The sequence below is a fragment of the Pipra filicauda genome, unplaced genomic scaffold (genome assembly GCF_003945595.2).
Source record: "Pipra filicauda isolate LSUMZ 115617 unplaced genomic scaffold, ASM394559v2 scaffold72_size3293161_pilon, whole genome shotgun sequence".
Taxonomy (NCBI): Eukaryota; Metazoa; Chordata; class Aves; order Passeriformes; family Pipridae; genus Pipra; species Pipra filicauda.
This window is the reverse complement of record NW_024104898.1, coordinates 47,509-60,579: the sequence shown is the minus strand read 5'-3', so window position 1 is coordinate 60,579 and position 13,071 is coordinate 47,509. Positions and strand designations below refer to the sequence as shown.

At 41.7% G+C, this 13,071-nt stretch overlaps 1 protein-coding gene across 4 annotated transcripts in view; it reads right to left on the bottom strand.

Annotated features, from left to right (window-relative positions):
* VIT (vitrin) overlaps window positions 1-13,071 on the bottom strand; it is a 53,733-nt gene that overhangs the window by 22,162 nt on the left and 18,500 nt on the right. For all 4 annotated transcript variants that reach the window (XM_027735181.2, XM_039389492.1, XM_039389493.1 and 1 more), the window contains exons 5-9: window positions 11,922-12,055; window positions 7,615-7,692; window positions 3,418-3,498; window positions 1,427-1,627; window positions 668-718 (exon numbers count right to left, since the gene is read on the bottom strand). In XM_027735181.2, the coding sequence (XP_027590982.2) occupies window positions 668-718; window positions 1,427-1,627; window positions 3,418-3,498; window positions 7,615-7,692; window positions 11,922-12,055 (545 nt within the window). The remainder of the gene's footprint in view (window positions 1-667; window positions 719-1,426; window positions 1,628-3,417; window positions 3,499-7,614; window positions 7,693-11,921; window positions 12,056-13,071) is intronic.

The window sequence follows — 13,071 nt, the reverse complement described above, 5'->3', positions numbered from 1 at the left end:
CATGCTCAGAAACTTCCAAACAGTTGAAAATATTCTCCTTTACTTGACTGCACAGCTGAGCAATTACACAGTGTATGGGAAAACACCTCTAAATACTTGCTTTGCAGGCTGTGGGCTGGAATGGGAGCAGGCTCCTGGATTGAGATGCGGAGCTCTGAGCAGCCGCTGCTCTGTTGTCAATAACAAGTGGCATGCCAGGAATAACATCACATTTATGCCAAGCTTAGAACCACAGCCTAAGTTTTTTGAAAAAGCATTGGTTTAGTGTATGTCAGCATTTCAGAGCTCTCAGCCTTAAGTTTAGATGGTTATGCAGCCCTCTGCATCGTGTACTTAACAACTAAATCAAGTCTCCCTTAGAGAGATATGACAGAAGGAAGTAATAGGAAATGTAATATGATTCAAACAGCACAATCTTTGTCTCAAGTGTTACGAAACCCAGCTTTTTGCCAAGGCTGAAATGTGCAGATATTGACTAGAGAAGCTCCCTGAGAACTGTGGATGATTAGCATCTCTGACATTCAGGCCAAGCATCTGGTTTTCAGTTTAAATCCAGACTTGGATTCAGTCATTGAGTTTGCTGAGGCTTGAAAGGTTATTGAATCATTGCTGCCTTAAAATACACTGCACTGCATGCCTTGTGGCATACTTACTTCACCATACTTACTTGATGCTGCAGCTACCACAGATGCATATGCTGGGTGGACACTGCTAGAACCTAAAAATAAGAGATTATAATTTTCAGCTATTAGAGGAAAACCTACAATGTTAATGAATAATAATATATGGGGAAGGAAAGATTAAGGAAAATGAGGTGTGCAAAAATCATATGAGAATTCCTTCACAGTGTTTTAATCTTTAAAATTCAAAAGCTGTTACAAAAAATTTATTACAACTTTCATTTGTTGAAAGTTATCACAAAATTAATTCTAAAACAAGTATTGAACTCTCAGTCTAGACATGTGAATGAAAGAACTATTTGTTGAAAAGCCTCACATACCTGAAAATCATCACAGCATTTGGGGATGGAGAGCTTACTCCCACACAAATTAGTTTATGTGCCAGAACATTATAAGTAAAGATAAAGACTAGGCATAAATTTTACTATGGATGAACTCTTACCTCAGAAAATCTGCATGTTTGTATTTATGTGAGATGCACTAAATTTGTACGTGTCTCAAAGGCACAACCCTAACTCCAGCCCATCTGTGAGATGCACTAAATTTGTACGTGTCTCAAAGGCACAACCCTAACTCCAGCCCATCTGCTGGAATTAAATATTTTTTCCAGTCCTAATATTTCTACATTGAATTATTGAATTTGTGATCCACTAAATCATGATATATCCAACTGTATGTCTTGTTCCTTAAATTTTAGGAGAGCTGTCATTTGGGAGGAAAGCAATGCAAACATCCACGCCACTGACCCATTTCTCTGACCCTATGCAGTCCAGGTCTAGTCTTAGCTGCAGCTGCTGTAGTTCTGGTTGTTGCAGGTGTTGTGGTTGGCTGTGGCACTGTGGTGGAAGGATCTGTGGTTGTGGTCATTGGTGTTGGGGTTGTGGTGGCCATTTGTGTGGCTGGTGTTGGCACTGGAGACGTCTGATACTCTTTGCGGATTGCATCCCCTGTGAGAACATTGACATGGTCACTGTTGCTGGATGCCTGTCATGCATGGAAGCATCATCAACAGCACTCATGGTTTAAAAGCAACCCAGAAAATGGCATTCTCCTCAGGCTGCCTACAAGCATCCTCAACTGTGGAGCCATGAGTGCCTTCATTGCTGTGTGGTGCTTCATGGTACAGGTGCCTGTGTGACACTCCTACGCTTCTCTCAGAGGGTGCTGACAACAGCCTGTTGCAATCTTAATGTTCCATCTACACTTTTCTGCTTTGGCCGGGGACACTTATCAACCACAGAGACATCTCAGACCTATGAAATGGTTCAATCAGCCAGTTGCAGTTTCTGTTTTGCTATTATCTTTTCTCAGTGTAATTAAGCACTTAGTGCATATAAATGAAAATCAAATGGCATCTGGTAGTAAAAGATGGCCAGTCTGAGTCATAGGCCAGAATAAAATATGCAGTCCAGGATTGAAATATTTTTGGTAGATAGAAAACTTTCAGGTAATGGTGATTTGGAGAGTGGGTCTGAGCAAAGAGAGGGAGTGTTAGAACTTTGGCTGAGGGGAGTGGGAGAGAGCACCACCTGGGAGGTACCAATCTCATCTAAGTTTGACTCATCTCACAGTTGCTACTACTTTTAAAATGTATCAGCTATTGTGAGAACAAGGACCATTCTAGTTGCAAAACTTGCATCCTAAATATCCTTACAAAAAATAGTCAACATGCTTGAGTTCTTTGAAGTCATTGTCTCAAAAAAGATCCTTTACTGTTATCTTCTCCATCTGTCTACAAAAGCTTACCCTAAAATATATTCCATGTTAACCTCAGTCTTGTTTCTCTCCTTCCTGCCCTGGGGATGGCCTAACACACAGTCTACACTGAAAAGGAACGGTGTGCACTTTTTTCGCTGCTGCACAACACAAGCTTGTATTTTATTGCTATTTCTGGATGTTCTCCTTTTGGAAGGCATCGTTGTGAAACTGTCTGGTGGATTAATTACCACCCAATGCTAGGCAGTGAAAAACTCAGATCTCAGACAGTTTTTATGGGATAATGCTGAAAGAGGGCTCAGAAGAAAAACAAAACAGCTCAGCTGAAAAAAATCAGCATGAATGGCTCTTTTTGGGCTGAACAGTGCTGCGCTCCATGAAGCTGTGCTAAAAGAAAGAAGACAGAGGGCACAGCGAGTCTTCCCCTGTGATCTGATGCTGCTGGAGCTGGGAACAGGCACATCAGCCAGCTTTATACCCAATCTGTGAGGAGCAGGGAAGTTGGGAACTAACAGTATTAGCAGAAAACCCCGAGGAAGCAGCATAGTAAGAGCAGAGAAAAGCTGTTGCCTTGGTGCATGTTGGCTGGGTTTGTGAGGGATCCTTTAGCACAAGAGGAGGGCTCTCGAGGGCTAGCTGTTCCCAGTGCTCCTGTGGGCAGGATGCCCATCTCTCACAGTATCTTCGAAGGGTTTACAGGGCATGTGCCCTGCGTAGGAGATTGCCAAGAGCCATAATGCAAGCTTTTGAAGTTCACAACAGCTGAACTTGCCCAAAGCACAGGCAGAAATTAAAATCTGAGGGTACCCTCTTCTCTGAATTGGCAAATGTCTTTCAAGCACCAGTGCAGGTACTCACATGATGGGATTGATTTGGTGGGAAAGGGACTGTAGAGAGGAGGTTGGATGTGCGAGGTAAAGCTGTACACATAATCAGTGTGAAACTGCCTCCTATAAGCATCTGCAGGCAGATTAGGCTGGGATGGATACTATAGAAGAGCACCGAGATCCCCAACCCTTACCTTGTTCTGATGCTTTTTCTGATGTGTTAGAAGTATCTGCACTCTTCATACCTTTTGGGTCTTGCTCTGGCTTTTTAGGCTCTGAAGCAAAATTGAGCACATTAGAAAAGGCAGCTCTGGAAGTAAATAATTTTAAGTCTCCTATTTAGAGATTATCAGTCCCCAAAAGAAGACAACTCATCACATGCCAATAGGTTCATCAGTCAGTCTAACCAGAGCTTTATCACCCAGTGAGAAAAAATGATGACTGGATGCCTCTAGAGAGTAGTCACCCCATATCTTTGATGCTAAAATCAGACATTTTTACTGCCCAAAAGCTCCTGCCAGTATCAGAAGCATTTCTGAAGTGAGCAAGAAATATGGGAGTTTACCACTAACAAGCCAATGATCATAAGATTAATGCATCATGTTGATTTTTCCCTCTGAGTAGCAGCATGTCCCAAGAATCATGGTCATGGTGTGTGGGGGATGTTTGGGGAATACCAGCTAATGTGCAGTATTTCAGCCACTAATTAATTTTCAGATGTATTTCTTTCTTGACTGACATTTTGAGATCATTATGCAGCCAAATTCTGAATACCATGCACTGTCTTAGAAGGAAGAGGGAGATTTTTTGGTTCTTTTCTTTTTATCATCAAAGTACTTGAAACACTTGTTATAGTTTTTTTACCTCCACCTTGCTAAATAATCTGCTTCTACTTTTATGTCTGACTGAGTACTGCAGGGTTTTGATCTTCAGGATTTTTTTTTTTCTTCTCTAGCTCTTTTGGCAGGACTGAACTATTAGACAATTTACTCCAGTGTTAATAGTTTCCTAAAAATTTGTGCTACTTTTTTTCTAAACAACACATTTTAATTGTTTTTACCAGCTGAGTTGCAATTTTGGGAACGTTTTTCTTATTGTGCCCAGCATTTGAGAAGCACTGTAACCACCAGCAGCATTTAAAGAAACATCAGGCACTGTGAATCTCTGGTGTCCCCGGGGTGAAGACCAAAACTGCTTCTCTGACAGCTGATCAGGTGCGAAGTAGGACTTTTTGCCAATCTGACAGCTAGTGAGTGTAATACTCAAAGGACTGCCTTTACTTTCTACAGATAATGGATTTAAGTATCAAAGTGAACAGTGTGGTCTCTGTAATATAAATTAGAATAAAAAATTTGCTCTTTTTAAGGTAAAAAATAAGTAGGAAATCCTCTAGCACAAGATGGCCCTGGCACTATATTACAGAGATTTTTATCTTTAAAACAGGCTGTTTCTAACAAAGAGCGTCTGAGATGGCTGGGCCAAGGTGGCAGGTCCAAGTGGGATTTGGGGAAGATGGGTTGTGACCATCAGATTTCTTTGTTACCTGTGGGACAGGGCTGGGCAAAGCCAGGTAGTGACATCCTCTGGTGTTGGGTATGATATAACCATTGTTTACTCCTTTGATAATCCTGAGTTTTCTCTTTGTGAATGCACAGTCTTTGTTGCTAGGATCCTAGCATTTTCATTCACACTGATTCAAGAACAAAATGAAGGCTTGTGTCTTTGGTTTGCTACAGGAACAGGCTCCTGATATTTTGTTTGTGTCATTGAATAGTGACTTGATGATGTGCCCCATTTATACACTGATTCTTATATTATGTGGGGTTTAGCACCAGTGTAAGACATCACTGCTTACAGCCTGCTGAGCTCAGTCCTGACTGCGTTTCATAAATGACTTGGATGCAGGACTGGAGGGGATACTAAGCAAGCTTGCAGATGACACGAAACTTGGAGGAGCTGTTGACTCCCTGAAAGGCAGGGAGGCCCTGCAGAGAAACCTTGACAAATTAGAGTGCTGAGCAATCACCAACCATATGAAGTTCAAGAAGGCAAATTCTGTGCCGAATTCTGCACCTGGGGTGGGGCAACCCTGGATGTAAATAGAGACTGGGGAATGAGATGCTGGAAAGCAGTGCTACAGAAAGGGTCTGAATGTCCTGGTTGATGCCAAGTTGAATATGAGTCAGCAGTGCCCTGGCAGCCAGGAGGGCCAACTGTGTCCTTGGGGGCATCAGGCAAAGCATCTCCAGCCGGTCAGGGGAGGGGATTGTCCCGCTCTGCTCTGCACTGGGGCAGCCTCACCTTGAATATTGTGTGAAGCTTTGGGCACCACAGTGTAAGAAAGATATTAAGCTCTTAGAGAGCATCCAAAGGGGGGCAGTGAAGATGGAGAAGGGCCTTGAGGGGAAGCCGTGTGGGAAGCGGCTGAGGTCACTTGGTCTGTTCAGCCTGGAGGAGACTGAGGGGAGACCTCATTGCAGTCTACAACTTCCTTGTGAGGGGAAGAGGAGGGGCAGACACTGATCTCTTCTTTGTGGTGACCAGTGACAGGACCCGAGGGAATGACCTGAAGTTGTGTCAGGGGAGGTTTAGGTTGGATATTAGAAAAAGGTTCTGCACCCAGAGGGTGCAGACTCCCCAGGGAACAGACTCCCCAGGGAAATGGTCACAGCACCAAGCCTGACAGAGTTCAAGAAGTATTTGGACTATGGTGTGACTCATGGGGATAGTCCTGTGCAGGACCACAAGTTGGACTCGATAATCCTTGTAGGTCTCTTCCAATTCAGCATATTCTGTAATTGTCTCTTGTCTGCTGTGAGACCTTGGGCTGGTTATTTCAAGTGTGGCTACATTTGGGAATGATGTGTTGCAATTTTAGTAAACATTTATCAGAAAAAGCCAAAATTTCTAGCATATTTCCTCCCTTCTAGCAGTGCACAGTATTTGGGTCAACTAATTTCTGTGTATTTGGCCAAGAGATATATAAATCTATACCTATTTGATTGTAAATGCAAAGGTATTACAAATGAAAGACATAGAATTAATTGAGTGATGCATATTCAGTCTGAACAACTAGAAAGCATTCAGATTTAAATTTGCCTTTGTTAAAGTGAAAACCTAAAGATGAAGGGCAATGATGTTGGTGAAAGGTCTAGAGCACAAGTCTTATGGGGAACAGCTGAGGGAATTGAGGTGTTTTAGCCTGAAGAAAAGGAGGTTCAAAGGGTACCTAATGGCTCTCTACAAGTACTTGAAAGGACATTGTAGTGAGGTGGTGGGGAAATGGCCTGAAATTGCTCCAAGGGAGATTTAGATTGGATATTAGAAAGAATTTCTTCACATTTTGTCAATCATTGGTATAGGCTGTCCAGGGAAAAATGGAGTCACCATCCCTGGAGATATTTGAAAAACATGTAGATGTGGCACTTAAGGACATGGTTATTGATGGACTCAGCACTGCTGGGTTAATGTTTGGACTTGATGATCTCAGAGGTCTTTTCCAACCATAATGATTCCATGATTCTATAAGAAAAGAACTCTGTACTTTGCTTCCAAGGACCAAACAATAATGTACAGGAGAAGAGCAGGTCTCCAAGTAACCTCTGTGTGGCCCTGGATGAATGCTGAGAAGTTCCTAGAGAAGATACAGCACAATTCGTTATACCCCAGCTCATAGTGGATACACTCAGGAAGGCTCAGGCTCAGCAATCAGCAAAAGGGCTGTGTTAGGGAAGTGTGTAGCAGTATGGGACATGAATTTTGTTTTAATTCACACCCCCAAGGGGGAGTACGAACCTTACGCAGTTGTTACAGGGAGCGCAAACAAGTGTCATTTCAGTGACAGAGGCAAGCCACATGCTCTTGAATATCAGTGACCAACCAATGTGAGACTTGATCGAAGACCTCTGAAAACAACTAAATTATTTAAACTGAGTCTTACAGAATAGGATGCTGACTAAAATGATTCCTTAGTTAAGCTGCTGTGCTTTGCCATCTGTGTCATTAGTATTATATTACTGTTTATTGTTATACTCTCAGCACTGAATATCCCAAGAGTTAACATGAATAACACTAGGAAAAAGCCAACATGTATAACCTCAAATGCTTTCATATAACCAGTACAATATCGTATTCAGTAATAGATCTAAAGCAAGGGGGAAACTACTTGGAAACAGAAGTCTGTGAAGCATGGTATGACCAAAAAATAGAAATTGTCTGAGATGATTTCCATATGCTTAACATAAAAAAATACCATGACTGATTTGGATGAGATACTAATGGTTGCATGAACTTCTGACTCTGAATAATTATATCTTCGTATTACACAACTGAGAAGCTATGACAGATAGTTGTGAATGGATGTAAGGGAAAGTAAAGTCACATTTACTTGCCTGATTTAACAGCAGTACTTTTTGAAGAAGAATATTCAAGAGTTGATGGATATGTCACACCTTTTCTTGGCTTGCCCTCTACAAAAAAAATATTAGAAGGTATCACAAAATATTCTACGTTTTCTTGCAATAAAATTCTGATCTAACATAGGTGTTCAGAATTAGACCTCTCTTCTTTACTGCCCAACACATTTTCATGAAGATTTGTTTAATCTGATGGCAGAATCTCAAAACCATACCACTATAATACCAATGCCTAAATCCAGCATCATAGAAAGAAGTTAGAAAACATGAAAACAGAGTCCTGGGGGGAAATTGAAGAGGTCAGTAAGTTCATTCCTTTGCTCTCAAATGATATTAAACAGACAGGGATCATTCCTGAAGGACATCTGTATAACTTCTACTTAAACCCACAGCTTCCCTAGGCAGCCTTTTCCAGTGCTTGACATAGAAAGCATGTTTGATGTGGGATTCGTTTCATCATGCACATAGCATTCTTCTCCGACCTCACTTCTGTGAGATGCCATTTCTGGCAACAGCCTTTTGCAGTAATAACAGTGAGAGAAGGCTGTGCTTCTGTGTGGGAACATATGGTACCTATATTTAGGTCTAAAACGAGGGTCCTGTCTTAAAACAATGAGGTATGTTTCCCAGTTAAGCTTTAAACTACAAATCTTTTTAGTGCAACAGCAGATGCCGTCTCTATTGGTACATGTGGCTATGCAATTCCATCTCTTGGGACAGTTTTTATATTCACATATGTCACTGAGTGAAAAGTGTTGTAGAGAAACCCAGTGGAGGGAAGACTGCTTTGGCCTCTGGAAGTGGATGTAGGATGTAGGTCTTCTGGACCCTGGGGACTGTCTCTACAAGATGCTGTGCTGTGTTATGTATCTGGACCACCTCAAGTGAAAACTACTTCTACCTCCTGCAAAATCTGAGTCATGGTGATCTTTCCTTTATTCCCTTGGTGGATTCTTTAAGGAGGTACGTATGGCGCTGCAAGTATGTCAGTTGTCATCCTTGGTGATTAGTCCAGAGACGAATTGCACTGAACAGAATTAATTCCTACAGACTGAGCCACTCATGGGAAGTGGGAGCTGTTTCCCCCATGATGGCACACAAAGAAAGGTATATGGCAGAGGAACTCTATGAGCAGGGATGTCCATGGAGCTGGATAGTCACTGTCCTTTGTCCCTTTTCATGTCTCTGTCGTCTTTGTTTTACTCCTCTAATGAGGTAATGATGTAAGAAACTGTCCCATTTTTCACTTACAGTGATGTATACTGAGAGCAGCTCCACTGAAGTCAATAAGGATCCACCAAAGACCAGGTTAGCATGCAAGGACAACCTGGAAAGAGCTTCCTTCTTGCCCTCTGGGCTTCCCTCACAGAAGTTGGTCTAAGTGAAGGGCAGCAGGTTTTCACATCCACTTCCCCTCAAGCTAAAATTGCGATCAGTGGCCAAGCAGGACTAGGGAGCTCTTCTGCCAATTTGGTAGAAAGACAGAAAAGTTATGGGATCACAGGTGACTTCTAAATGCTTTTCTTTATCCCCAGCAAAGGAAGAGTTGTCAGGTATGAGAAGCTGATACATGGTTGCTGTAATAGCATAATAATCTGATCCTAATTGAGAATATTTCTGTGGTAATCTGATTTCTAATGAAAACCTTAAGCCCACTGCTGTGCAAATACACCAGCTAGTGTGGGGAGGCTGGCTGCTGCTGGATTCTGGGGGTTTTGATCAACAGCAATTTGCATATTCTATGTGACCAAGAGGTAGGTCTGAGTCCCGACCTGAATGTGCCCTACTCTGTGGAGGAATGGTAATATGTCTTTTTCACTATTGGGAAAAAGTTACATCTAAATTGGAGATTGCTTAACATACTTAAAAATGTGTTTACGTGTGGGCTGAAAACATCAGCTTTGGCCATTGAAATACAAGCTATGGTGTGGTTCCTGCTCATCCTCTCACACTTACATTTGACTAGCAAACTCAGAAGTTTAGGACTTTATTTTTTTAACCCAATAGCTGCAAAACTCCTACGAAACTGAATGGAGTCGTTTAACCGAGAGCCAAGTCATTTCAGTGACTGAAAGTGAATACCAGATCATTTGCATACCTCCTGGTGTGCTGGCTGCTTTAATCCCAGGACAGACCTTCTTCCCCACTGCCCCTAAATCATGCCATTTCATTGCCTGAGTCCCTTAAGAATTCCTCTTCTGTGCTCCTTTGTGTGGATGCTCATTCACAATTTAAACGTCACAAACTCAGTGACAATATCGTAACTATGAATAAACTGTTGGCACATTTCCAGGGTGGAGTATTGCATATAGGTCTGATCTGCCAAAAGGAAATTCAGCTGGAGAATAGGGGACTCAGTTCATGCTATAAAGCTGTTCTGAAATTAATGCCTTGGGTGACTTTGTATTTTTATTCAGCAATGCTTTATGCAGTTCTATCTTTTTATGACTCATAATTGTAAAAAAACTAACCCCAACTCATCACTTTCTGAGAATGCAATTTGTATGCATTCAGCCTCAGGCTGCTGAGATGAATAGCACAGCCTTCCTGCGTTTTAGTCTTCTAAATTTCTCTAAACTTCCCACATTTTCAGTGAGTTTTCTTCCTATATATATATGCATTCCTATGCATATATGAAATATAACATGTTGTATGATATGTTAGATTTACATTGCAGCTAGTTTATAAACTAAGAGTTCCACTGACATCAGTGAGAGCACTCAGTATGCATAAAAGTAAGTGCATTAGGGACAAATCTCATCATGCCTACACATATCCAGATTTCTCATCATCTCCTTTTACATGTGCTTGTAACTTTCTCTTTTATCTTCTTTTACAGTGTCCCATTAATTAAGAAAAAAGGTTTATTACCATAAATTAAAAATTCCTACAGTTTTATGGAAGAATTTCTACAGTTTTATAGGATAACAACTGAGCAGCTGCTGATGTAAAAAACCCCAAACAAACTATTTCCCATTTATGTACCAGAATTACAATGCGCTGTTTGTTGGGGGAAAAAACTGCAACAAGTGCAAATAGCAATTCAGCTATTCCAGGAAATTCCTTCTCATCCAAAATAAATCCCTCTCATAATGTGGTGTACCCATGACAGACAACTGTAAAAAGGTGCATCCAAATACATGAATGCAAAATTAAGATGACAGTTTGTTTTGGTCAGTTTCTGAGACCTCCTTTGCTGTCTACAAATTTTCATACGAAAAGAACATTGTTTTTAGAGGCTGTTCAGTTATTTGAGCTGTTAATTTTTTGAGGAATGATGTATTTAACTAAAATCAATCTTAATATAAATATACAATATAAATTTATATATAAATATATATATTTATATAAATATAAAATCTCAATGTAAAATAATCAATACCTATCTTAAACCTCCAAAAGTTCCAACCAGCAAGAACAGACCCACTGTATGGATGCATGAAGGAGTTAGATTTAGAAATTATATGTAAAGCAATGTCAAACAGACCCTTTCACACAGGTAGAATGAGTGCAAGTAGGTGTAAAATAATCTGAAGCTGATGTAAAGGGGATCTAATTTACAAAAAAGCCCTAATCTGTGAATTTTGTCAGTGAATGCAAGTGAGCTCCTACATATACTGTGGGGAGAAAAAAGGAATGATCATTAAATTAAGACATTTCCCTGCACTGAGTAGGTATCAAAACTATCTGGATAACAGAGTGGAGAGAATCCCTGACACACTTGGGATCCACCATTCAAATTGCTTAATATAGGGTTTGCATACATACAGTATGGCTATATGTGGCTTGAGCTTGCTTGACAGAAGTCAGAAGTTGCTTCAGGAGATGCAAACTGAAGTGCTGGCTGAGGATGCTTTATATAGCCAAAAGACCCTTTAGTTCCCACAACAGCACTGCTTGCCAGGGTGGAGAGCAATAGGAAGACCTCACAGCGAGTACCAAAGCTCAGATCTTGTGCATCAATAGCCCCAGTTAAGGTGCCTTCAGAGACTCAATCCAAAACACCTGTCGCCTTCTGCAGTGGGCTCATACCTGCACTGGGCTGAGCTGAGCACACTGCTGGCAGGGTATATGTCCTTTGTGGGCTACATAGGAAGCCCAGAACAAAAAGTGTCTCAAATGCATTATTCATGCTAAAGCTGGGTGGGGTGGGCCTGTGGTGACTAACCAGGTCTTTAAAAGGAGAGGCTGCTTCTGTCTCTACCCATTGCTGCCCAGCTATCAGGCAGTGGGGAGCAGGCGGGAAGGGCAGGGGGCTCCAGTGCTCCACCTCAGAATGGTACCTGACACGAGGAAGGATTCCCTCCAGCGCGGCAGCGACAAGGACCGGACCCCGTTGGAGAAGCTCCCGCGGTAAGCAGAGTGGCCAGCAACTTTCTGGACAAGGATCTTCCCGCCTGTGTTGTCAATTATACCACTGCAAGGAGGCAACATGCTGTCTGAAGGCAGAAATTCCACGAAAACCCTGGAAACTGGTCTACAATGCAAGAGCTGTGAAGCATTTGCTTTTACCTTTAAACCAGGGGCAGTACTGGAGCTGTCATGCTACTACTAAGTCTGCTACTAAGAAATATCTGTGCTTCTTCTGCTCAGAGAAGGGCAGTTTGTTATAAAGTACTGTCAGGATCTGTTTGCTCTTCCCACTGGTTTGCTGGTCCTGTGCTTAAGTTTGACCTAGTTGCACACAAGAAAAAACTACTGCCTTCGTTAAAATTCCTGTGAGCTTGATTAAATGTCTGAAGATACAGGGAGAAGTACTCAGAGGAGTTTTTAGGCCAGCCACGTGATAGAATATGTTTTCTTTGAATTTCAGTATGTATTATCTGAAACAGAATAAGCCTGGTTCTGACCTCAGCCTGGAGTAAACCAGACACAATATTGCTGGAAGCTGTAGAAAACCTGGCAGGCTCCATGTGCTGTGTACATCAAATGGTGTTTGTCATATGATGTAATGTATCTCAAGACAAATAGAAAACCTCCAGTGAATAAAACCTGCTCTGGCATCACTAGAACAGCAAGTAAACCTGGAAGCGACTGTGACTGTAGAGGTGTGGTAGGCCTGGCAGTAATGACTGTGCAGAAAAATAAGTAATGGGCAGAAAACAGTGTTGAAGAATGTGTTAGAGCTGTAGCTTTCTCTGATGATTGCAAGAAGCTGCAGTTAAAACAAATGTATGGAAAAGAAATTCACTGTCTGTGGAAATGCAACATATAAGCTAACAAAGCCAAATCCAGCTGGCAAATGAGAAAAACTGAAACCTTCACTGCAACGATACAGACAGCCAGCATTTGAACTACAGGGAAACTGCAGTTGCTACCAGTAGTTTATAATTCCCTTTGGGGCTCGTTCTGCATACAGAGAGAATTTCCATCATGCACTAGTATCTGAGGGAAGAATTTGTCTCTGAAAGCCTGGTAGTCATCTCCCCAGCA